General features: G+C 38.3%; 1 protein-coding gene across 3 annotated transcripts in view; it reads right to left on the minus strand.

Moving 5' to 3' along the window:
• DIP2B (disco interacting protein 2 homolog B) overlaps positions 1 to 27,804 on the minus strand; it is a 222,372-nt gene that overhangs the window by 67,685 nt on the left and 126,883 nt on the right. Inside the window, exons 4-7 of one of the 3 annotated variants that reach the window (XM_035002676.1) lie at positions 15,040 to 15,165; positions 4,277 to 4,489; positions 1,303 to 1,458; positions 629 to 835 (exon numbers count right to left, since the gene is read on the minus strand). In XM_035002676.1, coding sequence (XP_034858567.1) covers positions 629 to 835; positions 1,303 to 1,458; positions 4,277 to 4,489; positions 15,040 to 15,165 — 702 coding nt within the window. The remainder of the gene's footprint in view (positions 1 to 628; positions 836 to 1,302; positions 1,459 to 4,276; positions 4,490 to 15,039; positions 15,166 to 27,804) is intronic. The other 2 variants (XM_035002678.1, XM_035002677.1) reach the window with 2 other exon arrangements.

Here is a 27,804-nt window from a genome sequence, read left to right on the forward strand (position 1 = left end):
CTGATTTCTGCCCTTCTCCCAGCTGTTGCATTAGTCGATACATACTTACTGGCTAAACTATGCTTTCACGTGTATATATTTTAGTATATCTAATGTGTAAACAATATGAAGGAGTGGCTCTATTTTCATAAATCTTTGAACTCTTCACCATTTACCACACTGTCCTGTAAAAAGCAGACATATGTGTTGACTGACTGATTTAACAAAAGGATTATGTTGTATCAAAAAAGACTGGGCAAATTTTTTTTTTTTTCCCCTGTAAGGAGAGACTTTATTTGAAAGGATTAAGGCAGAGTTGGAAGGAGGGGAAAGACTGTTACAATAGGGAGAACTCTCTGGCAATAAGATCTGCAAGTGTCTCTGGGCAAATTTTTGAGGTCAAATTTGACATGTGTATTCTAGGATAATGCAAAATGTAAATAATTTAAAAAATTTTATTATTTGGGAAAGTTCCTAATTTCAAAGAGCATATTTTACAAGGATAGCTCTATGCTCCAGTTATCTCTTTGCCTTTCTCTCCCCTTCCTCTCTCTTTATTTTGCACCTGATCTCTGAAATACAAATGATCCTTAGGGAAAGAAGAACAGAGAACTACGAATTCTTTCAACAAAAATGCTGCCTCGTTCACCTTTAAATCCTACGGTACCTGACATGTAGTAATTGCCTAAGATATGTTTGTTGAAGGTATATATGTCTTCAGTATTATTACTACTACCTTCCACAATTTCTTCAGAGTCATCCACGAAAAATTCTTTTAAGGGAGGTCTTTTGGGTCGTTTCAGAGTGTTGAGAAGCTGCTGGATTTTGGTGGATACTCTGCTACTGACAGGAACACCTAGAAGGGAAAAAACAGTAAGTTAAAATTCATTGATTTTAGGGCTATCTCAGCTTCTCAATCCTCTTAGGAGTTTTTATTTCTAATGACATTTGGCTCTTGCTCAGTCTTACTCTAATTCAACTGGGTCAGAAATGTACAAATATGTACATAACAAGTTTTATGACAACACAGAACAAATATGGTGCTATTATTAACACCCTGCTTCCAGATTTCATCTAATCCTCTTTCTTACTTATAGCATTCTTTTTTTTTTCCATACTCAGTTTTTTATTCAGAGTATCTTTTGACAATGCAGACTGTCTGAACAAGTAACAGCCACAGGGCAGGCTGTTGAAAAAGAGGGTGCTCCAGGGGACATGTGGGCAGTGGAGTTCTGCTCAACCACTCAGGCGCTGCTATTCACGATGTGAATTTTCCCAGTTTAACTAATATTCTCTATTTAGCTGCCCAAAAGAACTCCCTACCATCAGCTGTATCCATAAGGCTGGACCTGTTGGATCCTTTGTGCATGCCTTTAACTATCCCCGAGGGGGGCAGATCAATATTTGCTGGGCGCATTGAGGAAGATGATGATGAAGAAGAGGTAGTTGTAGTAACATCAGGGGGAGCAGAGAAATTCTCTAAGAGGGGAGAAAACAAAATTTAGAATCATATTACATTAGCAATAAAAAAATTCTTTAAAGTTTTGTTGTTTCTTAACAAGGAAAAAATTACCTAAACAGGGCATCAACTGTTATAAAATAACCTTTGAAATCAAATTCTACTAGGAAGATATAATGTGAGGGCAAGAGGTTAAGGAAGGGCATATCAAAATTATTATTTTTAAAAATTTGAATAGCCTTAAGTAAGAGCAAATCACACATCAAATATTCCTGAAAAACATTCTTTCCTACACAGAAAGACTGGTAGAAATTCAATATTAATAATCATAATAGAATAAAAACTGTGAGTGACTTCAAAATGAAAACAAAATGAGTATGGTCATAATGCTACTAATATTCTAGTCTCAAGCATTTCTTCATGTTTACGTTGGCTTATCTATGTTTCTTCTTCCACTGAAAATGGAAGGAGTGTCTTGGGAGTGGGGTCAGATTCCTCAGGTCTCCAGATGAAGAAAGCCAGATAAAGCCCACTTCCAATTTTTATAAAATAATCCACAAGAACCTCAGATCTACTTGACACACAAGGTTCTTCCCTTGATTGAAGCATGATTAAATAATGTTATTGTACTCTGCTTCATGTAGGGATTCTTAATATTGAGAAACTGAATGACATAAGTTGGAGGAGAGCATTCAACAGGGATGTGTTACAAAAAACTTAGAAAAACATCTGGAGAAGGAAAGGAAAATTAGAGGAAGTAAAATATATGATTCACAAGAATAACAACAAGCCACTCAAAACTATAAAAAAGACAAAAAGCATAATATAAACAATTTCTAAAATAAGTTTGGGAGTAAGGTCTCTATGCCCTAAAAGTCTGCTCTTACTAGTTCAATAGTTTTTAAAGTTCGAAATATACTAGCACAAGTATACTACAGTGTATACCTTTCTGTAGGATAATGAAGTAACAAAGCATTAAGAATAGGCACTTTTGTTTGACCCAGCAGTTCCACTTACTTGGAATATATCTTAAAGAAATAATCAGACAAACGCACCAAGTTGTGTGTTCAAGGATGTCCCTTCCAGCAGTTTTTACAATAACAAAAAATTGGATACTAGCTAAATGTCCAAAACAGGGGAACGGCTAAATAAGCCAAAGCATAACCATATAATGGCATACTTTGAAACCATAAAAATATAGTATAATTCTATATTAATGATCTAAAAGATGTTTGTGATACACTGCTAAGAAGAGCAAGTTATGAACACTATGTTTAGTACAATTACATTTTTGTAAAAAAGACCAAAACCCTACATATTCATATGCAAAAAAAAATCTAGGAAGAGACACATTAAAGTGTTATCCATGGGAAATGGCTTTATAGATTATCTTTATTTGTACCTTCAAATTTTTCTACTGGGAAGATGAATTGCTTCTGTTAGAGCAAACATCCAAAAGGCAATAATGTTAGATAAAACAGTTTCTCTGAGTACCTGAATAAAAAACTTTTCATAGACTAGCAGAAGCAAGAGAAAAAATATAAGGTCAGATGAAATCATCTTGTTAACAAAAATCCAGACAGAGTTAACTGGGGATTAGGTCTGCCTTCTGCTCAGGTCATGATCCCAGGGTCCTGGGATCGAGCCCCACATTGGGCTCCCTGCTCCACAGGAAGCCTGCTTCTCCCTCTCCCACTCCCCCTGCTTGTGTTCCCTCTCTCACTGTGTCTCTCTCTGTCAAATAAATAAGTAAAGTATTAAAAAAAAGGACAATATTTTTAATAACTGAAATTGCTCTCTTTTAGACAAATGTGGAAATAAAACCTGACCCAACCATGGCTCTGCTGCTTGTCCTTCCAAACAGAAGAGGTGGTGAGCGTGCTCATCTGTAGCTACTTTAAGAGGTTCAGTGAATTACAGGGCAGAGCCAAGAGTGCGCGACAAGGCACCAGCTGTTGGCACTTAGCTTTTTAATGTGGGCAATCATACCCTCCAGGTAGCTATGTTCTTTACTAATTACAGGCTTGAATTACAAATTTTCTAAGTTTTTCTTTTCAGAAATCAATTAATAGATTAAAGATATATATATGTAAAGTAATAGAGAAAGGTCACTGATATGAAAACTAAGACACCACAGACACATGATGTTCAAAACACATTACTTAGTGCAATATGTACCAACCAATTTAGCAGCAGAGATCTGAGCTGTATCTTTACCTGCAGATGTCACAAACTCTTAAAAAAAACACACACAAAAACGTAAAGCAGAGCCAAGCAAAAGCTACAGTCCATACAGGCGCATCGGCAGCAGGTAGCAGCTCACAGAGCACCAACATCCTCAGCCTGCACGCCCCAGGTGTAGCAATAACACAGCAGCAAGGACAATAAATCCAGTCTTTATGCTAAAGACAAAGGGCTTCACTGATACTGTCTTAGTGCAGAATTTGTTCAGGTTTTATGGGTTTTTGTTTGAGAAAACACAGATAACAATCCTGGGAAAACCTCAGATGTTACATAGTTTAACACCTTTTAATACATGGAATATTCTCTAACAGGGATAAACCCACATTAAGACTGGTGTTATATCTTGCAGCTTGAGTATTGCTTATGGAAATAGCTATGGCTTCAGGTGGGCAATGCTATGCACCAATAATGCAGATGATGCCTATCATTCCAAATGTATTTCAGGTGTTTCCTTCTTTGCCCCATTAACCGTTATGTTCGTTCTGATTTTCTTAGGCCACTCTGAAAAACCTAATACAAATCATAAACTATTTCCTGGATGCTGGGAGCCAAATGGAACATAATTTGAGCTTCTTGGGTAGATCCAGCTCCTACCTATTCGAGTATTGGCAAATACATCAGCTAGAGACCCACTGGTTCCTTTGACCTCTCCATGGGACAGCGTAGAAGATGCGGATGAAGAAGTGGACGATCCCTGAATTGAACGGTTGATCCAGGACTCAGCATTCTGTAAGCTCTGTTGCAAGGCAGCAGAGAGCGCAGCTTGGCGTCTCAGAGAGCCCTCATCCTCAGAAGCCGAAGACGTGTCTGTGTGGAATTAGAAAAAAAGAAGTTCTCGATCCTGCCTCGAACAGAGACCTTTCAGTTCTTGCTCATTGATCACACATTCAATTTTGACACCAGCAAAATTTTGCACTTTTTTTTTTTTAGAGAGACAGAGAGATTTGGGGGGGATGGGGGAGAGGGAGAGAGAGAGAGAGAATCCTAAGGAGGCTCCAAGCCCAGCATGGAGCCCAATGCAGGGCTTGATATCACAACCCTGAGATCATGATCTGAGCCAAAATCAAGAGTGGGATGCTTAACCAACTGAGCCACCCAGGCGTCTCTATTCACATTCTTAAGGTAGATTTAGTATGTAAAGTTTCTCAAGAATCTCAAGGAAAGGTCTATGGACAAAACCTGCAAAAATAAAACAGCCTAAATCTGTAAGTAATTTTTAAGTTCTTAAAAAATCCCTTTTAGAATATTTAAACTTCATTCACTGCTTTTCTGTTCTGAACTTAACCAGGATCTAAATTCTTCTGGCTTATCTACTTATATTCAAGTAATACCGAAGTGCTTATATATCTTCCACAACCTCTTAATTAGAGAACCTTGTGATAGGTTGCTACACTGATTCTGACAAGTACTTATTAATTAGTGTCTACTCAAAAGGAAATGATTTTTTTTTTTTTAAGATTTTGTTTATTTGACGGAGAGAGACACAGCGAGAGAGGGAACACAAGCAGGGGGAGTGGGAGAGGGAGAAGCAGGCTCCCCGCCGAGCAGGGAGCCCGATGCGGGGCTCGATCCCAGGACCCTGGGATCATGACCTGAGCCGAAGGCAGACGCTTAACGACTGAGCCACCCAGGCGCCCCTCAAAAGGAAATGATCTTGATAGTGTGATATAAAAAACTTACTTTCGTTAACAACAACTTAAGTGTCTAACAGTGAGTTAGGTGCTGGGGAACTAGAAAGGGAGTTAGAAACAGTGCTTAGCCTGGAGGCATTCATGGTTTTAGAGGAAAAGTGGTCACTCAGCACACGTAAGCTTTTCAAACATGACAGCAGACAACCCTGATCTGTATGGCTCTCCTTAATTCTCAGAGAAGAACTGTGAGAAATTTACTGATGCCTGTATTTGGCCTGGCTCTGACTTCAGGAAAATAAGGCTTAAATTAGAAAACCATGTTGAGAAAAATAAAAAATGAAAAGTTCAACCAAATATAGGATAGCCGAGGGAAGCAGAAGTCAGGAATTTATTTCCAGGCTCTCAGCTTAGGAGGCATACAAGTTAAAGGGGCATTTGGTCTGATGTGAAACAAACCCTTCGACATGATTTAGGGGGTTATAATTAACAGCCTGTGGACTGAATTTCATTCAATTTTTAAAAAAATTAAACACTCTGTGGTTAAACCTGCTGAACACTCTAACTCAGGGGAAACTGTAGGTTTGTGTTCTGCTTTGGTTCAAAAAGCCAGAGAGAGGGCTGCCTGGCTGGCTCAGGTAGGGCATGCAACTCTCGATCTCAGGGTTGTAAGTTCAAACCCTACGTTGGGTATAGAGATTACTTAAAAATAAAATAATTAAAAAAACAAAACACAAAGAGCCAAAGAGACAACAGGGCTAGAATGCTGCTAGCACTCCACAATGGAAATTTGAACCACAAAAGACTAATTTAACCTAGAAGCCAAATTTTGCAGGTCCAGAGCAAGCAAGGAAGTTAAAATAATGACTATATCCTGGCTTCGTGCTCTGAACCACCTCCAACTTATTATCTCATATTGAAGGAGATATGAGGCCCAAGACTGATTATTTTTACAATCTACTACATAACTACAATACGTGCTGGAAACTATGTCAGGTTCTGGGGATTCTGAGATGTTTATGTTCTTATGAGACAGTGCCCTAAAAAGGCTTATGGTCCAGTACAGGAGACACAATCCCACGGACTATCTCACAAGAATACAAAGGATGCTAAGAAACAGGGTAAGCAAAGGGTTTCACAAGAGGGGCACCAATCTTAGTCAAGGATTTCAAGAACTTCTATGTAAATGGAGTAAAAACTTTGAGGTGTAAGGGGCAAAAGATGAGGCTGGAAAGGTAAACAGTGGTCAGACCCCAAAGGATACATTGATGAGGTTCTTTAAAGGGGAAAGACATCTATAATGCAAAAGGAGAGTGACTTAAGGAAAATATAGAGAAAGAAAAATAACAGCATCTGTAGCTTTTTATACAAGCAAAGAGGTTTGTATCATTCCCAAAAAATATTCCAACATTTTAACGGTATACCTTGGAGGGCAGAGATTTCTGTCTTTATAAACATGCTAAAGAAAAGATGACTGGGCGGGTGGCGTGGGACAGGTGAATCTGACCCTAAGAACAAAGTACTTTCAGGGTCATACATCTCAGGATCCCACAAACTCCACTGGATTTACAGGCTGTCTTTATTGGATCATTTATTTTAAACTGTGTTAAATCTAAAATCAGAATAACCCAATTTTCAGGAGATAGTAAAACCAGTATTTTCATGATTAGGTTTATGGAAAATTGGCTTCACTATGTTTCTATATTGGATCAATTATGTAATTAGGTGTATTGTTTCAATTCAATTACCTTGTTTGCCTGCCAGTCCTCCTGAGTGTTTAGTGACTACAACTGTGGGCTGGAAAAAACATGGCTTTGGTGTCTGTCTTCCATTTGAACTCTGGGGTCCGCCCCTCACAAGCTATGTGACTTGGGGATAAAATTATCCATCTGAGAAGGTTTGCTTGTTCATCCCTTCAACAAATACCACGAAGCGCTACACTAGTTGGCAGGAATAAAATGGTGAACAAGGAAGATACGTCCCTATTCTAATAGGACTTAGAGTCTTACACAGTGCAGGCACCCAAGGAAGTGAGCCCTAAACCCAGGCAGCCCAGAAGGGTGAGAAGCTATTGGTTCTGAGGGCCACTGGGGGGCGGGGGAGCAAAGAGTCAGGGAGAGGGAACAGCATGCGAGGATGCTGGGAGGGGACAGAAAAGGCACATTTGAAGATCTGAAAGCAATAGGACTAGCTCAAGCACAGGATGCTACACTGACGAAAGATGAGGCTGGACCAGTGGATAGTACTGGGCTGCTAAGGGTCTTTGTGCTAACTGCAACAGGAGACCACGGAATGAGACAATGTCCAGAAGGCACCCCCAGCAGTGCCAGCACATAGCAGCTGGCCAGTAAACCTCAGTCCCCCTCCTCCTCCCCAAATAATCCACCCTACGTTCGCTCACCGGCACAAAACTGGCCGTGCAAAGCTTCCGGCGGATTGCCTACTAAGATCACACAGAACATTATATCTTTTAAGAAATAAAAATGAGCTCCCTTAAATATTTATATGTTTATTTGGTAGTTTTTTGGGTTTGTCAAATAGCTATCACCCAGGAAACTGCTGTGGATTAGAAGAAATCTGGGCAAGATTTAATAGTAATAAAGTTATCTTCCCACTCATTCTGCTCCGGTTGAACATGAACTCACAACTCTTATCCATCAAGTTCCTTGCCAACTCTACTTTTATGTAAGATGAATATCATAGGTCCTACAGAAGAGAAAACAATTTTTAAAACATGGTTTGCCCTTCAGTTTATAGCCGGTGTGATTTTTAACACAGCACTATTTTATACGGATAACCAGAAGCCTAAAATTCATTTATAACCAATTAGAAAACATGTAACAATTAGCTTGTTGATTTTAAGGGAAGGAAAGTCCTGAATTTACTGCCTTTAACTGTGGTAGCACTTTTAGTTGTTAGCCATGAGTGGAAATGACTTCCTTCTTCTTGGCAGAAAACAGATCTATGATACCTAAAAATGTTTATTTTAAAAGTTTAAACACCTACCCATTCCACCTACTAATGGCATAATCCATCCAGTCTATTCCTCGGTTATCTACCCAAGAGAAATGAAAATATACAAGGACTTGTACATGAATGTTCATAGCAGCTTTATTTGTAACAGGTAAAAACTGGAAAGCACCCAAATGTCCATCAAGAACTGAAAGGACAAAGAAATCGTGGTATATGTATTTGACAGACTACTATTCAGCAATAAAGAGGAATGAACCTCCGATATACACAACATGGATGAATCTCAAAATAATTATACCGAGTGGAATACGACAGACCTCCCTTGCCCAAAAAAAGTACAACAAAGTATGATTCTATTTATATGAAATTCTAGAAAATACAAACCAATGTATAGTGACAGAAAACAGATCATGGGGAGGAAGAGAAGTAGGATTACAAAGGGATTATGAGGAAATTTGGTAGGGGGGGGATGATGGATAATGTTCATTTTCTTAATTGTGGTGACAGTTTCACAGTTTTGCTATGTCAAAACTTAGCAAAATAAATACTTTAAGTATGTTTATTGCACGTGGATTATAATTCAATAAAGCTGTAAGAAGAACGAATTTAAAAAGATCTATGAGGGTGAAAATGGCACCTCGCTGAGAGGATGGTTACATCTCAGTCCAGCTGCACTACCTGAGGGCCACTGTACCAGCTGGACACGCTCCTGGAAAGACAGTGCCTGCCACTGGGTTCTGACCGCTGACACCAAAATCAGGCCCAGACATCAGCTTAGAACAGTAGCTAGGTCAAGATTCACTGAAAGAAAGATCTTATCCTAACAATGACTACAAAATATACCACATAAGCTAGGCCAAGAAATAGGAGCTTCAAAGAACAAGGAAAAGGAAACAACTCGTAGGACAGTTGGTGAATGACTTCTGACTGGCATGAATTGCCTGACCATGACTGTACAAATTGGAACCCTTCTGAGAAGGGGTACTCGCTGTCAATAATTACTCCAGGGTCGCTGTACCTATAAGGGACCTCCAAACACTGTTTTTCTAGGTATTTTCCCATGTCTATGAAAAAAACAGTTCACAAAATCAATTAATATTACAAATAATACTGTTGCCCCTTGAACAAACACAAGGGTTAGATGCACTGGCCCCATGCATGGTGGAAAGTCCACGTATAACTTTTGACTCACCCAAAGCTTTACTAATAGCCTACTCTTGACCAGAAGCCTTACTGATTATATAGTCAACACATATTTCTTTCTTTTTTTTTTTTTTTTGGTTTGTTTCAACACATAATTCATGTATTATATACTGTATTCTTACAATAAAGTAAGCTAGAGAAAAGAAAATGTTATTAAGAAAATCATTAAGGAAGAGCAATACATTTACTGTACTGTAAAAAAATCCACATAAAAGTGGACCCACACAGTTCAAATTGTGTTTCTCCTGGGTCAACTATATTGAGGTAAGAAAAGAGATTTTTTTTTTTTTTAACTTACTACCTATTTGAAAAGTTAGGTCAACCATGCAGCAATTGCTGGAGCTCCAGATTTACCACAAAATATTTACTTGACACTATGGTAGAAGGAGAGGCAATATGCCAAGTGGTTTAGAGAATGGGCTTTTTAGGTCAGACTGCTCTGAATTCTGATCTTAGCTCTGCCACTGAGAGATCTTGGGCAAATCAGTTCTTAAGGGTCTAATTTTGCTGTTTGCTGTTGTTGTTCTTTTTCTATTGATTCTCTCCCATGGTGTTTTCTATTTTTGGACTGTTTGCTCACAAAATTCAGCGGATCTTTATCTCTGGGAATCCTAAGTTCCTGGGTTGAGGTTGTATCCTTGCAGAAACTGTGTGTCCCAAAGACCATTTTTTAATGTTAGTCAGTTCTTACCAGGCAGTACAGTGAAACTCAAAGCTTGAACCCACTTGACCCCAAATTCTTAGGTAAGGTCCGAGCCCCTGTTATCCCAAGGCCAGGCGCAAGGCAAGCTTTCTTGACATCTTTTGCTGGCATGTTAATTTTTTCTAGTTCACTCTTCTGCTGAAGATGTAAGCCCCTCCAGGGATCTCACTTCCAACCCCCCACCTTATTATTTATTTTTTTTTAAGTAAGCTCTACGCCCCCCGTGGAGCTCGAACTCACAACCCCAAGATCAAGAGTCACATGTTCTACTGACTGAGCCAGCCAGGCGCCCCCAACCTCTAACCTCTTATATAGGTTCAAGGTTTTATCTTTTCTATCCTTAGAGTAATTAAATTTAGGCCCTTTGTTTCCTACCTCCCTGCTCCCCAGGGCAGGGAAAGTGAGCACCATCTCAGCATTCTGATGTTCAGTGACTGTTCTCGCCCTCTCTTGTTCCTGTATGTATTTAAAAGGAAACTGGTTATAGTCTATCTAGCATTTCTAAAGGGAAGTTTTCTTTTCCCTGTTCTAGGAGAGAATTTTCAGATTATCTAACTGACTACACAGATAGAAACAGAAGTCTGGGCAAGTAATTGAGCTTCTCTAAACCTGTTTTCTCATTTGTAAAATGAGAAAGGGGACTGTTGAGAAAAAGAAAAGAAAAAATATATGCTAAGCACTTAGCCCTTTGACTAGTAAACAGAGGGTACTCAATAAATGGTAACTATGAAATTAGTTTTACTGGAAGCCTTAAATTTTATAATCAGCCATTGGAATAAACAAATTCAATCTGACAGAGTGGGTTTTTATTGTGTTTTGGCTTAAAGAATACTGAATATTTACTGGTCTCCCAAGCAACTGCAGACCAATGCTCATAACCCATACCATAAATTAAAGTATGCTATTAACATGATCCAAGTCTATTAATTAGAGCACATTTTATAGGGGTCTGATTTGCCAATTCTGTTTATTTTGCAGTTTTGAATAAAAATGGAATATTTGGGGAAAACTCCCCAAGTTGGTAATTCAGACAAGTGTTCTCTTTTGAGTTTAAAGTAACTAACTAGAATGTTTGGGGCTATAAGCTCTCAGAAGGCAAGAGCTATTCAATTTGCTTAGAATAATACCCATTATTCTAAGGAAACTGAGTATCAATTAAGTAAAAACGATCTCCCAAACATGATACTTTGGTAGAGTAAAAAAACAAAATCAAGTAGACTTGAGTCTGATACATAATTGTGCTGCTTGACCTGGGGCAAATCCCTTAGTGACTACGAACCTGTTTGTTTCCTCATCTCTACAGAAATCTGCCCTTTCTATGTCAGAGTGGCTATGAGGAGCAAATGAGGCAGGGCAGCCATTGTGAAAGCCACGTGAAAGTCCCTTTTGTACTGTAATGTACTGTAATTCTATAAAGCATTATTAAAGTATGTTAGAAGTATATAACATCCCAAGTCTGTTCATGGGCATCACTATCATATAGAGAAATGCAGAGAGGTAAATTTCTCCTTGTCTGGTCCCATGAATTACTTCTGTAATCACTTTCAAGCAGGGCCCTGTGTGGGACAGATGTCTAAATTCATTCTACCCAAGCCAGCTGAAATAGCTTACTGTGTTTTGGGGTCATTCTGTGGTCTGTTTGGTCATCCAAGTACCCTTAGAATGCAGCACAGGGTAAGTCCACAAGGGTGGAGAAAAAATTTAGAGGGGAAAACAATGTATGCTGCAGTTTTTGCATTGTGTTTATCCGTATGAATGAGAAACAGCATTACACAAAGAACCCCTACAAAGAAAGAGCTGAGGTAATTGCCTCATGACATTAGTAAATGATTTCAGCACATAAAGGGAACTGGATGGCAGTAATTCAAGCAGTCTAAAAGACTCTGAAAAAGGCCACAGGCACTAAAAGAACCGTAGTTTGCTACCAACATGGAGAATTTAAATTTTCCAGTCCATAAGACAGAAATCAGTGTACCTATCAATAAGCAAATTTTAGGTTGACTGCTATTTTATTATTTGTGAATGACAGATGAACAAAGGCCAATTATTTCCCATGCCAACTATTTATCGTATTTTCCATTCCATATAATACTATGAATAAGGCCAAGATTTATGGCATATTCTACTTGCTAAATCCTTTTATTAAATCCTTCCCAAAATAGCTCTAAAATTTCATCGGTTCAGCAATTCCAACAGTTATATGTTGGATGCCTCCCAAAGAAGCCCGGTGGCTCATGCACTCTCACAGGGATCCCAGGTACTGGGCTCCCACAGGACAGCACGTTCACAGTGCGCACCTTACAGCAAACCCACTTTGTGGGGTGTGGCGTGACTGCTCGCACAGCGCACAAAGGGCAACACGACTAAATTACTATGAAATCTGAGGCTGGTTTTGCTCTGCAAGCGTAGTACAACTTTTCTAGAAAGAGTGCCACGGCAACGTCATTTTTATAGTTGCCCAGAACTTCCTCTTTAAAAAAAAAAAAAGAAAAACCCCGCCCATCACCAGCAACAATCCTCTTCCACCTCCCCAACCCTGAGGGCAGCCTCAGCATTCTTCTGAACTTCAGGGTTTCAGGGGCTATCAGAGGAAATACGTGAGATAAACCCTACCTGCCATCCCTGGGTTAGAGGGAGCCAGTGACACCGGATTAAATTGCAATAGGAACAGGAGACAGCCAAGTGTCTCAGCAGTGGCTCTCAGAAGCTTGGAGAGAATGAAATCTGAATCCTAACATGGGGACAACAAATTCCATTCCCTAAAATGAAAAGTACTGATGGAGGCCTTATGGTACAGTTCTTCCACACCACATCACGCTAGACACAGGCATGTGCGTAACTGCAGAATGAGAGCATCAAGATCTATCTCCATGTGGGGGCCATGTGAGAAATCACTCTGTAGGGTGCGCTCAACATTTCTTCATGATGGGAGAATTCCTCTTCTGTTTGACAACGTTCATGTCCCTGACAGTACAGTAAGGTTTCTCATATGTTATTCAGAGATCCCTGGATCTGGAGATAAATGGATGGGAAACCTTTTTATTACTCTGCTCTGCTGAATAAAGGTCTTAGGAGAGAGGACCATATCTTTATAATCATGAAATTATCAAGACACATAAGGTGATCAGGAAAGTTATGCCACATCTTTAAGGCTGTAGACAGAGTAGAACATTAGTGTTTAGAGATCCAGAAGACTGTAGTGAATTCCAAAGGACTGTGGTCTCATTCAGCAATGAATAGCCATGACTTGTTTCTGGAGTTGGTAAATTCCCCTCAGGCAGTGACTTTTGTAAGGGGATAAGAAAGGTTTCCATTCCTTCTGAGCATTCTCAAGATCCTTTGCTGCACTCTCACATTTAACCCGAGGCCATGAGAGCAGACTATTTACTCTGAAACTGCATGTCTTTAATACAGCTATGGAGAGGATTGTTTCTAAGAACTGCGCGTCATGTTGCTCCCTACCCTTTGCCATTTATTACAACTGAACTCTCAGCCGCGCTGGAGCAGAATCTGCCAACAAGGAATAGCTACTAAACTGAGAGCCCCCTTTGTCCACCAGGACCCACTGGTGCTATACCGATGTGGAAGGGAAACCACCCAAGATTTTGCATGAATGGGCTGGAAGTGTGCACCATTACAGACACAAATGTCTTATTGTGAAGGTCTGCTAGAGGTATCCTGTGTTACGGTTTGAGAAACACTTGAAGCCAAAAAGCTATTTCTCTTTCAAACATACTGACACCACAGATGTAAAGGAAAAACAGCACACACAGTTAATGAGCCCTCAGCACACCCAAATGCTGAGAAGTTAGCCAAAACCTAGGAGAAAACCATTAATATGAACCCAGACCAGGGAACAGGATCAGTGTAAATAGCTCAACTTGAGAGCTGTGAATCAAAGTCAATCACGACAATGTAACCTTCTCCCCAAAGATATGGTAAGTCCTTTAGACCAAAACTACAGGGAAAAAATGTTTCCCTAAAGATTTCATTACCAGTAAGAGGACAGTAGACAGATACTACATTGAGGCTCTGAAATAGATCTATTATGTTTAGTCTCAGAGGCCTACATGGAGATCTTGTCTGGGATTTCACTTAAAAATTTTAAGGTTTTTAGGAACTTTGGGAAAGATTCTAAATAGACAAGACAACTTAAAGTTGTTCCAGTTGTTTCTCAAATAGGAAGTTAAAACTCCTAAATTTACTTTAGCAGGGTTATAGATTCCAAGTCTGGGGAATGAGAATGGGGTGGAGACACTTAGTTCTCGCTGATCTCATGAACCCATTATAAAAAGTGGGTTCTTAAAAATATATAAATGTATATAAAATATATTAACACATACACAAACACACTTACATATGTTTTTCAGATCAATTAAAACTTTGCATGACTGCTCTCACATTGTCTTTAATGACACATAAAATTTTGTCCCACGTGCACTTATCTGTAGAGACAAAGCATCTGATATAGGAGTACAATTTGTTAAAGAAATGTATGACTATGGGTCATATTTTAGATGTCAACGAAAATAGCTATTAAACCACAGAAGGATTTTTTTAGGCCCTAAGCTTTGGCCTGTGTTTATTTATGACTACATGAGTTCGGGGGTTACATCAAGGAAATGCCAGAAATTCAGAAGGACATTAAAAAAAAAATAGCTTTACTCTTAAGACCTCTTTTTGTATGTCATTTACAATGTAACTATCGACACCTGCCACCTTCAGTGTGTACTCTTATACACCTGGGATGATGAGGCTAGTTCCAGCTCCTACCTCAGAAAGGAAAAAGCCGAGCTTATTTCAGGAACATCAAAGGAGTAACTGTCCGAGAGAGGTTCTGATAGACCTACCAGGAGGTGTGCAGGCATCTGCAGGAGACTGGACGAATGTGGACCGCCTTTTGGTTGGCATGGGCAGAGCCATTTTCTGTTCTTTATGCTTTGCCAGTGCGGCTTGAACTGCTTCTGTATGGATATCTGAAAGATTAAACATTTGCATTTATTAGCTCCTGGTTCTTAAAGTGTTTACTTCTGTGAGCTGAACTATCACTGCCTCAGTTGTTGAAAAAGGGATGTTTAGGTGATTTTTACTTATACTTTGTGTTGTAACAATTAAAAATAAAAATGAAAGAGAGGAGACAAAAGAAGAAGTCAAGGATAGTTTTACAAAGAAGGAAAAAGAAACCCAGAATAATTATGTGACTGCTTCAGACACTGAACAAAATGGGGGGGGCAGGGCTGGGGAGAGGGTAAGGCGTCTAACACGCACCCGTGCCAGGCAGGGAATCCCATCGCTGGATGGAATGAGTGTTGTGCAGGTGCCTGGAGGGCACTCACTATTCTTCAGGAAAAGACGCTTATGATCTACTTAACTACCTGAAAGGGGTTGAGACACGTCAGTTCTACACCACAGAAACAGAAGGGCTGATTCTCATCTAGAAAAAATATAAGGGCTGATGGTACTTGTTTGCCACTTTGGCCACAAGAGAATTCAGTTCTCCCCTTGAAGTCTAAATGGAGTCTCAAAATTAACATATCCAGACAGAACTTGAGATTCTCCACTCCCACCATAAAATGCCCTCTACATTTCTGCAAAATCCTATGAAGGTAGATAACAACTGAAGTAGCTTTCTAGTTCACAAGAATTTCATCCTCTCAGGAATGGGCCCAGTCAGGGGACATGCAAACTATCCTTAGAAGCTGTCTATGCTATGTAAAGGCACCCCTTATAAGAGGTGGACCAATCAGATCCTTTTATTAGGGTAGGGGGAATTTAAACTGAATCAAGAAAACACAGGTCCTAGAACTGAGTCACTTTAAAGATAATGCCCTACAAAGAAGGAAAGTTCTTGAACTTCAGGGTTGAGACCCCCAAAGCTGTCTCTCCTTTTCTAGGGATTTCTCAACTGTTCTCTGCTTCCATGACTTACCCCAGCTATTTAAGGTAACCCGAGCTAGCCTGTTTCATGCAACAACAAAAAAACCTTCACTAATATAACCAGAAATATCTTTGTGTGTAAATATAGACTTACAACATAATTTTAAAGGGCTGCATAGAATTTCACTATATGTCTATGCCATAATTTATTTAAGCAACTTTGTTTCCAAAGTTTTGCTACTATTCATAGCAATTATTCACAGCAAGAATAATTCAGTATTTTCACCTTAGTACACGTCTAATCCTGTTTCTGTAGGATTAATTCCAAAAATTGCTGAGATGTATTTCCTAAGAACAAGGATTTTACCCTTATATAACCACAGTACATTTATCAAAATGCAAAAATTAAAAATTGATACAAACTATTATGTAACCCACAACCCATATTCCAACTTAGCCTACTATCTTTCAATAATGCCCTTTATAGTTTTTCCTCCTTTGTTCCTGACCTGAGACCTAATATAGAATCACACATTACATTTACTTGTCACATCTATTATCCTATAATCTGGAACAATTTCCCAACCTTTGTCTTTTATTACCTTGACATTATTGTACAGACTAATTATATTGTACAATGTCCCTTAATTTTGGCTTATTGATATCCTTCATAATTAGATCCCTCATATTCCTGCATTTTGGAAGGAATACCACAGAAGTAATGTCTTCTTGAAACATTATGTCAGGAAGCATCTGCCCCATTACTGGTGATAGTAACTTTGATTACTTGGTTAAGATGGTGTCTACTAAAGTAATCCATTGCAAAGTTACTATTCTTCCCATTATGTAATTAATAAATTATTTATGGGTGAATGCTTTTGAGATGATGTAACTTACATATTTCATTAAACTTTCACCTATTAGTTTCAGAATCCATTGATAATTCTTGGCTGAATCAATCATTATTATAATGGCTACAAAATGTTAATTTTATTTTTTAAAGATTTTTTAAATTATTTATTTGAGAGAGAGAGAGAGATAGTGAGAGAGAGCACGAGCAAGGAGGAAAGAGAGAAGCAGGCTTCCACTGAGCAGGGAGCCTGGACTTGGGGCTCCATCCCAGGGATCATGACCTGAGCCGAAGGCAGATGCTTAACTGACTGAGCCACCCAGGTGCCCCCAAAATATTGATTTTATAACTCCATCATTACTTCTGTATTTATTAGTTGGTTTTTCTATTATAAGAAGAAGCATCCCTTTCTCCCCCAATTTATTTATATCAATACAGACCTATCGATTCTCATTTTATTCCATGGCTACTATTACTATCATTACTTATTTTGATGGTCCTATTACCCCAAATTTGACCAATTAGGCCAAATCAAATTGGCTCTTACGTCCTTTAGACGTATTCCCATCATTTTGAGCAGTAGCAGTTTTCTGGTCTAAGATATTCCAGGTATGTTCCCTGTTCCAGCACTAGAATTAGACATTTCTCTAAGGAGCCTTGGCTCCTCTTAGTGGAGAATGGTATTTAGAAACCAAGATCTTAAAAGTAGGAGTGCAACTGGGGTATCTTTCTTCTAAGCCCTTTCATTGGATAAAGGAATATAAATGTGAAAATATTCACACACATATATCTACATCAATATTAAAACCATAAATTCATATTAATAACTCTAATTCCATTTCAACACCACAGAATTCATTCAACCTTCCCCTTTTGTAACTCCCTTCTCTAACAGTAAGAAACCTGGTTCACAAAATCCTCAATATATTTTATTCATTCACTCAATCGTACAATACACAAAGTAGTTTCAAAATTACTATCCCATATTACTATGAAAAATAAGTCTAAGTAGAGGTTCAGTATTTGTTTGTATTTCTTTTTGTCTTTACACTGAGTCAAAGTACTGTGTTCAAAAGCTATTTGGAATAGTTCTCACCCCTTCCCCTTTGGTGGTTATATTATTCCACTGGGTAATATAGCTAAGTTAATTTGTTTTTCATATTCCATAGGTCCCTCTCAATGTTGCAGATTAAACATTATGTGACATAATAAGAAATATACAGTTGGTCTCTGCCCCATTTCCTGACACTGAGCTCTTAAAACCCTTGTAATTTCCTGGGTGACAGGAGTGTCTTCTGTTCGAATTAGGCAACTCTTGGTAGCGTCCTTGACAGCCTCAGGATTGGGGCTGGTCACCAGGAAGACCAAGCCATGATTAGAAACTTGGAACTTTCAGTCCCATCCTTCATCCTCTTGGGAGGGGAGAGGGGTTGAGGATGGAGCTAAACACCAATGGCCAATGCCTACATAATGGAACCTTCATATAAACCCTAAACAAAGAGTCTGGAAATGTAAATCAAAACTACAATGAGATCTCATCTTAAACCTGTCAGAATGGCTAGAATGAAAAAGACAATAACAAGTGTTGTGAAGATGTGGGGAAAAAGGAACCCTGGTACACTGTCAATGGGAATGTAAAGTGGTGCAGCCACTGTGGAAAAGAGTATGGAGGTTCCTCAAAAAATTAAAAATAGAACTACCAAATGGTCTAGTAATTCCACTACTGCGTATTTACCCAAAGAAAACAAAAATGCTAATTCAAAAACATATGCATCCTTATGTTTACTGCATTATTTATTTATTTATTATTTTTTTAAATAACATATAATGTATTATTTGTTTCAGGGGTACAAGTCTGTGATTCATCAGTGTTACACAATTCACAGCGCTCACCACGACACATACCCTCCCCAATGTCCATCACCCAGCCACACCATCCCTCCCACCCCCGTCCACTCTAGCAACCCTCAGTTTGTTTCCTGAGATTAAGAGTCTCTTACGGTTTGTCTCCCTCTCTGGTTTCATCTTGTTTCATTTTTCCCTCCCTTCCCCTATGATCCTCTGTCTTGTTTCTCAAATTCCTCATATCAGTAAGATCATGATACTTATCTTTCTCTGATTGACTTATTTTGCTTAGCATAATACCCTCTAGTTCCATCCTCGTTGTTGCAAATGGCAAGATTTCATTTTTTGATGGCTATTGCAGCATTATTTATAATAGCCAAGATATAGAAGAAGCTCAAGTGTCCACTGGTAGAATGAATAAAGAAGATATGGTACAGGGGCGCCTGGGTGGCTCAGTCGTTAAGCGTCTGCCTTCGGCTCAGGTCATGGTCCCAGGGTCCTGGGATCGAGCCCCGCATCGGGCTCTCTGCTCCGCGGGAAGCCTGCTTCTCCCCCTCCCACTCTCCCTGCTTGTGTTCCTTCTCTCGCTGTATCTCTCTCTGTCAAATAAATAAAATCTTTAAAAAAAAAAAAAAAAAAAAGAAGATATGGTATAAATACACAATGGAATATTACTTGGCCATTAAAAATAACAAGATCTTGCCATTTGCGATGACATGGATGAATCTAGAGAGTATTATGCCAAGTGAAATAAGTCAGACAGAAAAAGACAGATACCATATGATTTCATTTATATATATATATATATAAAAAACACAACTCAAACTGACTCTTAAATGCAGTTAACAAACTGGTGGTTGCTAGAGGCCAGATGGGTGGGGCGGATGGGTGAAATAGATAAAGGGCATTAAGAGGTACAAACTTCCAGCTATAAAATAAAAAAGTCACAGCGATTAAAAGTAGAGCATAGGAAAGTCCATAATACTGAAATACTGTTGTGTGGTGATGATATTTATCAAGGTGAGCATTGAGTAATGTACAAAATTATTGAATCACTATTTTGTAACCTGAAACTAATAAAACACCATATGATAATCATACTGGAATTTTTTTTTTAAAGATTTTATTTATTTATTTGACAGAGAGAGACACAGCGAGAGAGGGAATACAAGCAGGGGGAGTGGGAAAGGGAGAAGTAGGCTCCCCGCTGAGCAGGAAGCCCGATGTGGGGCTCGATCCCAGGACCCCGGGATCACGACCTGAGCCAAAGGCAGACGCTTAACGACTGAGCCATCCAGGTGCCCCATCATACTGGAATTTTTAAAATAAGTAAGATGCAGATTTTTAAAAAGGCAGAAACAGACCCATAAATACAAAGAACAAACTGATGGTTGCCAGAGGGGAGGGGAGTAGGGAGATGAGCAAAATGGCTAAAGGGAAGTGGGAGATACAAGCTTCTAGTTATGGAACGAGTAAGTCATGGGGAAAAAAGTACAGCACAGGGAATATAATCAAAGGTATTGTAATAGCAGTGTATGGTGACAGATAATAGCTACACTTGCAGGGCGCACAGCATAATGTACAGATTTGCTGAATTACTATGTTGTAGATCTGAAACTAATGTAATATTGCATGTCAACTATACTTCAATTAAAAAAAGAAAAGAAGGGGCGCCTGGGTGGCTCAGTCATTAAGCGTCTGCCTTCGGCTCAGGTCATGATTCCAGGGTCCTGGGATCAAGCCCCGCATCGGGCTCCCTGCTCCGCGGGAAGCCTGCTTTTCCCTCTCCCACTCCCTCTGCTTGTGTTCCCTTTCTTGCTGTGTCTCTCTCTGTCAAATAAATAAATAAAATCTTAAAAACTAAACAAAACAAAAACCTACACCAATATCCCTGATGAATACTGATGCAAAAATTGTGAACAAAATACTAATAACCTGAATTCAATAGCATATTAAAAGGACTATATACCATGGCCAAGTGGAATTTATATGTTGAATCATAGGAAAATCAATAAATGTAAGGCTCTACATCAACACAATGAAGGACAAAAATCATATGACCATCACAGATGCAGAAAAAGCATTTGACAGAATTCAACACACTTTCATAAGAATACTAAACAAACTAGGAATAGAAGGATATTCTCTCAAAATAATAAAATTCATATATGAAAAGCCCACAACTAACCACATAGTCAACAGTGAAAAACTGAAAGCTCTTCCTTCTAAGATCAGGAACAAGGCAAGGATGATTGCTCTCACCACTTCTATTCAACCGATGTCCTAGCCAGAGTAATTAGGCAAGAAAAAGAAATAAAAGGCATCCGAACTGGAGAGGAGGAAGTAAAACTGTTTCTGTTTGCAGATGGCATGATCTTATATGTAGGAAACCCTAAAGATTTTACACATACATACAACTGTTAGAACTAATAAGCAACTTCAACAACTGCAGGATAGAAAATCAAGATATAAAAATCAGTTGTTTCTCAATACTAATAATTAAACCATCTGAAAAGGAAAGCAAGAAAACAATCTCATTTATAGTAGCATAAAAAAGAATAAAATATTTATAAATAAACACAACCAAAACACAAAAGACTTGTACACTATGAAACATTGCTGAGAGAAATTAAAGACACAAATAAATGGAAAAACATCCCATGTTCATGGACTGGAGATCTAATATTGTTAAAATATCCGTACTACCCACAGTGACCTAGATAGATTTAATGCTATACCTATCACAATCCAACAGTACTTTTTGAAGAAATAGGGAAAATAGGAAATAGGAAAAAACATCCTAAAACATATATGAAGTCTCAAAGAACCCCAAATATCCAAAACACTCTTAAGAAAGAGGAATAAAGCTAGAAGCCTTATACTTCCAGATTTCAAACATATCAGAAAGCCAGAGTAAGCAAGATAGTATAATACTGGCATTAAGACAGGTACATAGACCAATGCAATAAAGCAGACAGCCCAGAAACTAACCCTTGTTTAATCGGTCAGAGGGTCCTTTACCAGGGTGCCAGGACTGCACAATTGGTAATGACAGTCTCTTCAACAAATGTTGCCAGGGAAACTGAAATATCCACATATAAAAGAATGAAGTTGGATACTTACCTTGCACCATATATAAAAATTAACTCAAAATAAATTAAAAACCTACACGTAAGACCTGAAACTATAGAACTCTTAGAAGAAAACATAAGAGGAAAAGCTTCATAACCTTGGAATGGATAATAATTTCTTGGATATGACACTATAAGCACAAGCAAGAAAAGCAAAAATAGGTGGGACTACATCAAACCAAAAAGCTTCTGCAAAACAAAAGGAACAATCAGCAGAGTGAAAAGATAACCTACAGAATGGGAGAAAATATTTGCAAACCATGTACTAGATAAGGCATTAATGTCCAGAATATATAAAGAATTCCTACAACTCAACAAGTAACCCAATTTTATTTTACTATTTTTTTTAAAGGAAACACTTTTTTTTTAAGATTTTATTTATTTATTTGACAGAGAGAGAGACAACAAGAGAGGGAACACAGCAGGGGGAGTGGGAGAGGGAGAAGCAGGCTTCCCGCGGAGCAGGGAGCCCAATGTGGGGCTCATCCCAGGACCCTGGGACCATGACCTGAGCCGAAGGCAGATGCTTAACGACTGAGCAACCCAGGCACCCCAAGTAACCCAATTTTAAAATAGCCAAGGGACTCGAGTAGACATTCTCCAAAGAAGATAAACAAATGGACAACAATCATATGAAAAGATGCACGACATAACTAATCATCAGGGAAATGCAAATCAAAACCACAATGGCATATCACTTCACACCAATTAGGATAGCCGCAGGAAAGGAAAGGAAAAGGAATAGGGGAAGGGGAAGAGAAAGGGGAGGGGAGAGGGAAAGGGAGAGGGGAAAAGGGAGAGGGGAAAAGAGAAAAGGGAGAGGGGAAAAGAGAAAAGAAAAGAAAAGAGCAAGTGTTGGTGAGGATGTGGAGAAATTAGAATCTTTGCGCACTGTTGGTGGGACTGTGAAATGGTGCAGCTGCTATGGAAACAGTATGGCAGGTTCCTCAAAAAATGAAAAATAGAACTATCATATGATCTAGCAATCCCACTCTTGGGTATATATCCAAAAGAGCTGAAAGCAGGATCTCAAAGAGATATTTGCACACAAATGTTCAATGCAGCATTATTTATAATACCCAAGACATGGAAGCAACCTAAATGTCCATGAATGAATGAATGTATAAAGAAAATGGTGTATGTATATACAATGGACTATTATTCAACCTTAAAAAAGAAGGAAATCCTATCATATGCTACAACATGGATGATCCTTGAGGACATTATGCTAAGTGGAATAAAACAATCACCAAAAAACAAAATACTGCTTGGTTCTCCTTACAAAAGATACCTAAAGTACTCAAATTCTTAGATGTAGAAAGTACAAAGGTGGTTGGCAGAGACTGAGGGAGAGGGAAACAGGGAATTGTCATTAAGTATAAGATCAAAGAGTTCTAGACAGTTATTATGTAACAATAAGCACATAGTTAATACTGAAACGTACACTTAAAATTGTTTAAGAGGGTAAATTTATGTATTTTTTACCACAGTAAAAACATTTGTATGTAGTCTCATCACATCTGGATTTTGAGTCTCAGAAAGCCTTCCTCCCATAAGGTTTCCTATAAGCCCACATTATAGAAAAATTGTTTTCTTTCAGTACTTACCTTTTTTTTTTAAAGTAGATCTCTGATCCATTTGAAGTTTTTGCTGGCATATGGTGTGAGGAATGGATTTACTTTGTATTTTTCCAGCTGTCCTAGCACCAATTTATTAAAAAGCACATTTCTGACCCAATGATTTACAATGCTATCTTTATTTTTTATTTATTTTTAAAATTTTATTTATTTATTTGACAGAGACACAGCGAGAGAGGGAACACAAGCAGGGGGAGTGGGAGAAGGAGAAGCAGGCTTCCTGTGGAGCAGGGAGCCCGATGTAGGGCTCGATCCTAGGACCCCGGGATCATGACCTGAGCCAAAGGCAGACGCTTAACGACTGAGCCACCCAGGCGCCCCCAAGGCTATCTTTATTATACACTAAATCCCAGAGGTACTTTGGTCTATTTCTGCACCTGTTATTCTATTTCAGTGGTCTGTCTGCCACTTTGTGTGCCATACCGCACTATTTTATAGAGTATGCTTTAATATCTAGTCGGTATAGTCACTCTTCATAGGTTTTCCTTCTCAGTGTTTCCTAGCTATTCTTACATATTTATTTTCCCAAATGAATTTCAAAAACATGTTTTCTAGCTCCACAGATAAATTTGATAGTGTTACTGGGACTGGATTAAATTTATAAACTAATTTAGGGAGTCCTGCCATCTTTGTCATGCTGAATTTTCCTATCAAAGAATAAGGGATGCTTTTCCATTTATTATGTCTACTTTGTATCTTTCAGGGTGTTTTAAAGTTTACTTCCTAAAGGCTTTACACATTTCTTATGTTTTTCCTAAACAGGTCTTATCTTTTCTATTGCTTCTGTAAATGAAATTTGCTCTACCATTGTATCTTAACTGGTTATTGGTTGCATACATGAAGGCCACTGATTTCTGTACTAATTTTATATCTTGCTACCTGACTGAATTATTTCATTAGATTAATTTTGCCATTGACTCTCTTGGTTTTCTAAATAAACATCATACCAAGTACAAATACAGTTATACTTTTTCTTTTCTAATTCTTATACCTCTAGTTGATTTCTCTTGTCTACTTGCATTAATACCTCTAGTACAATTTAAATGTTAGCACCGTTAAGATTAAAAAAAATTCTTGCAAATAAATTTTTTAAAAGATGAACAGCTTAACCTTAATAAAATACGCTTAGGCATTGGACAGGTAGTTTATAGAATAAACATAAAGGGTCAATAAACATATTCAAAAGATCCAATCTCATTAGTAACACTTCTACCAACAAGGTATGAGAGTGTCCATTTCCCTACATCTGTGGACAACACTGAACCATTTTTTTCATTTTTCCCCAAGAGATAAGTGAAAAATGTTATTTACAGTTTTAAAGTAGCTGCTCCTATTTTTGGCTTGTTTTTATGAAGTGGTTAAGACATGATGCGTAAATGCCATAGATGGGCTTAAGTACATCTATGGGGCAGAACAGACTCTAAGTGCCCTTACCTCTTAGGATGGATGAATGGATAGATAGATGGACAGATAGACAGACAAGTAGGTAGATAATGGACAGACTGAGAGGCAGACAGACGCATGGGTAGGTTGAGTCAGTAAATAGAGAAGTACAGTTAAGAGTTACCTGCAAGCCATCAAGTAGTCACGTCATTTTTACCAATTTCTAAGGTACGAACCACTTCAACATTTTTAATTATGGTAGAGGCAGCAACTATTAAGTTCTGGAACATTAGGATATCACATTAATTTTGGCACCACGCTGTGGGCTAGTGGGGATGGAGAGTGAAATTTTAATTTAGTTTAAATTTAAATGAAATTTAATCTGCATTTCACATTCCCCTATACAGATAATGTATCGTTAGCCTGGAACATCTATATAGCAAACAGCTACTCATCCTTCAACACCTCCACGAAGCCTGCCCCTGACAGTGCCCAGTTCCCAGGCTCCTTTCCCTGTCACCCCCTCGTCTATGCTGCCTCTACCTTGTATAAAGGGTTCCTGTGTTTAACAACAGATTCTTGTATTTCTGTCTGTGTTTCTCTAGCATCTAAATTGTGCTCAACTCATAGGAGGTCTACAATAAATTCTTGATGAACTGAAATAAACACAATTTACTTTCCTTGGCATAAGGAAGCATGTTAATATAGAAATAAAATGGTCCGGGTGTATCTGTGGCAGCTACCTTAGCAAATGCCACCATGTCAGAGATCAGATTTGGACAGAGAAATAAGTTCTCAATTAGGGTGACAGAGGGAGTTATTGTTCCATTTGGCTCCCGGTATTATGTTGGAAGAATCCATACTTAAGAGTAAAAATCATTAAGAACAGTAACTGATTTAAGGCTTTAAATCATTTATCCAGGGCTATCATTTTTAAAACTCTTTTACAAACTTCCAGTTATAAAATAATTAAGTCATGGGGATGGAATGTACAGCATGGTGGCTATAGTTAATAATACTGTATTGTACATCTGAAAGTTGCTAAGAAAATAAATCTTTTTTTAAAAGATTTTATTTATTTATTTAGGAAGAGAGAGCAGGGAGAGGGGCAGAGGGACAGAGAGAGAATCTCAAGCAGACTCCCCACTGAGCACAGAGCCCAACGCAGGGCTCAATCCCACAACCGTGAGATCACGACCTGAATCAAAATCAAGAATCAGATGCTTAACCAACTGAGCCACCCAGGTGCCCCTAAGAGAATAAACCTTGAGTCCTCACCCCAAGAAAAAAAATTTTTTGTAACTATGTGTGGTGGTGGACTTACTGTGGTGATCATTTTACAATATCGAATCATTGTGTTGTACACCTGACCTAATGTAATGTCAATTATACCTCAATAAAAGAAAGGAAAAAACCTATCTGCTATTTTTTTTGTTTAAAAATAATGTAAATACATTTTATATTATATGTATTTTGTATTTTACCACAATTTAAAAAAACTGGAAAAAAATTAATATACATATTGGAAAAAGATGTAAGCAGGGGCGCTTGAGTGGCTCCGTCAGTTAAGCATCTGCCTTTGGCTCAGGTCATGATCCCAGGGGCCTGGGATCGAGTCCCACTTCGGGCTCCCTGCTCAGCGGAGAGCCTGCTTCTCCCTCTCCCTCTGCTGCTCCCCCTACTTGTGCTAGCTCTCTCTCTCTGTCAAATAAATAAATAAAATCTTTAAAAATTAAAAAGAGGTAAGCACATAGAATGCTGAAGTGAAAACTTTCCCCAGATCCAGCTCTTCTCAGAACTAATCCCACTTCTCTCTCTAAAATGAATAAATCTTAAAAAATATATATAGATATATACACACACACACACAGTACATCTCTCCATATCTGCACAAAAAAATCTACCTCATTGCTTTTCTATGAGCCTTCACAGAATTTGAAAATCAACTTTCATATAGTTCCATTGTGTGGATCTGTTACAAACTATTTAACCATTGTTTTATTATGAATGATATTACAACAATGATATTTGCATATATATCTTTGTGCACATACGTAGGTATTTGTATAAAATAAATTCCTAGAAGTGGAGTTTCTGGGTAAAAAATGTATGAATATTTAAAGTTTTATTTATTTTTTTTTAATTGGACAGAGACACAGTGAGAGAGGGAACACAAGCAGGGGGATTGGGAGAGGGAGAAGCAGGCTTCCCACCGGGCAGGGAGCCCGAGGTGGGGCTGGATCCCAGGACCCTGGGATCATGACCTGAGCCGAAGGCAGACGCTTAGCCACTGAGGCACCCAGGCGCCCCTGAATATTTAAAGTTTTAAAGTATTGCTTTTTAAAGTATTTCAAAGTAAAATACTTTAATAAAGTATTATAAATAAAATACTTAATACTTTTTAAAGTATTAAGACCACAGTACCAACTTACTTACGGCTCTGAAATAGTATTACACTGCATTTATATTTATTATACTACTTTAGTGTCCCTGAGGTTTACTTAGTTGAATCAGGAATACCATATTTTATTGAATCTATGATGCCATCCTATATAAAACATGTCTTGATTTCAGACATGTTAAAATGTGAAAAGTGTCCTTATATTAGATGAAATTATGGTTCTTAGCTGTCATGGAAAACAAATGATTAACTGCTTATACTGAGAAAAAGCACTTCCTCAGCAACAGCAAATCAAATACTTACAGTTATTAATTAAAAATAACACACTTCCAGGAGTATTTTTGCATGAGATATGAAACATGTAATAGCAAACTTGCTAAAAACGGGAATTATTCACAATAATCAAGCTTTACAAGGCCCGTAATATTTGGATAATTAACAATTACAGAGCATGTTCTTCTTTACCATAAGGATTCTAGCATCAGGCCACA

This window comes from Mirounga leonina, unplaced genomic scaffold (genome assembly GCF_011800145.1).
Source record: "Mirounga leonina isolate KUSES-001 unplaced genomic scaffold, KU_Mleo_1.0 Mir_126, whole genome shotgun sequence".
NCBI lineage: Eukaryota > Metazoa > Chordata > Mammalia > Carnivora > Phocidae > Mirounga > Mirounga leonina.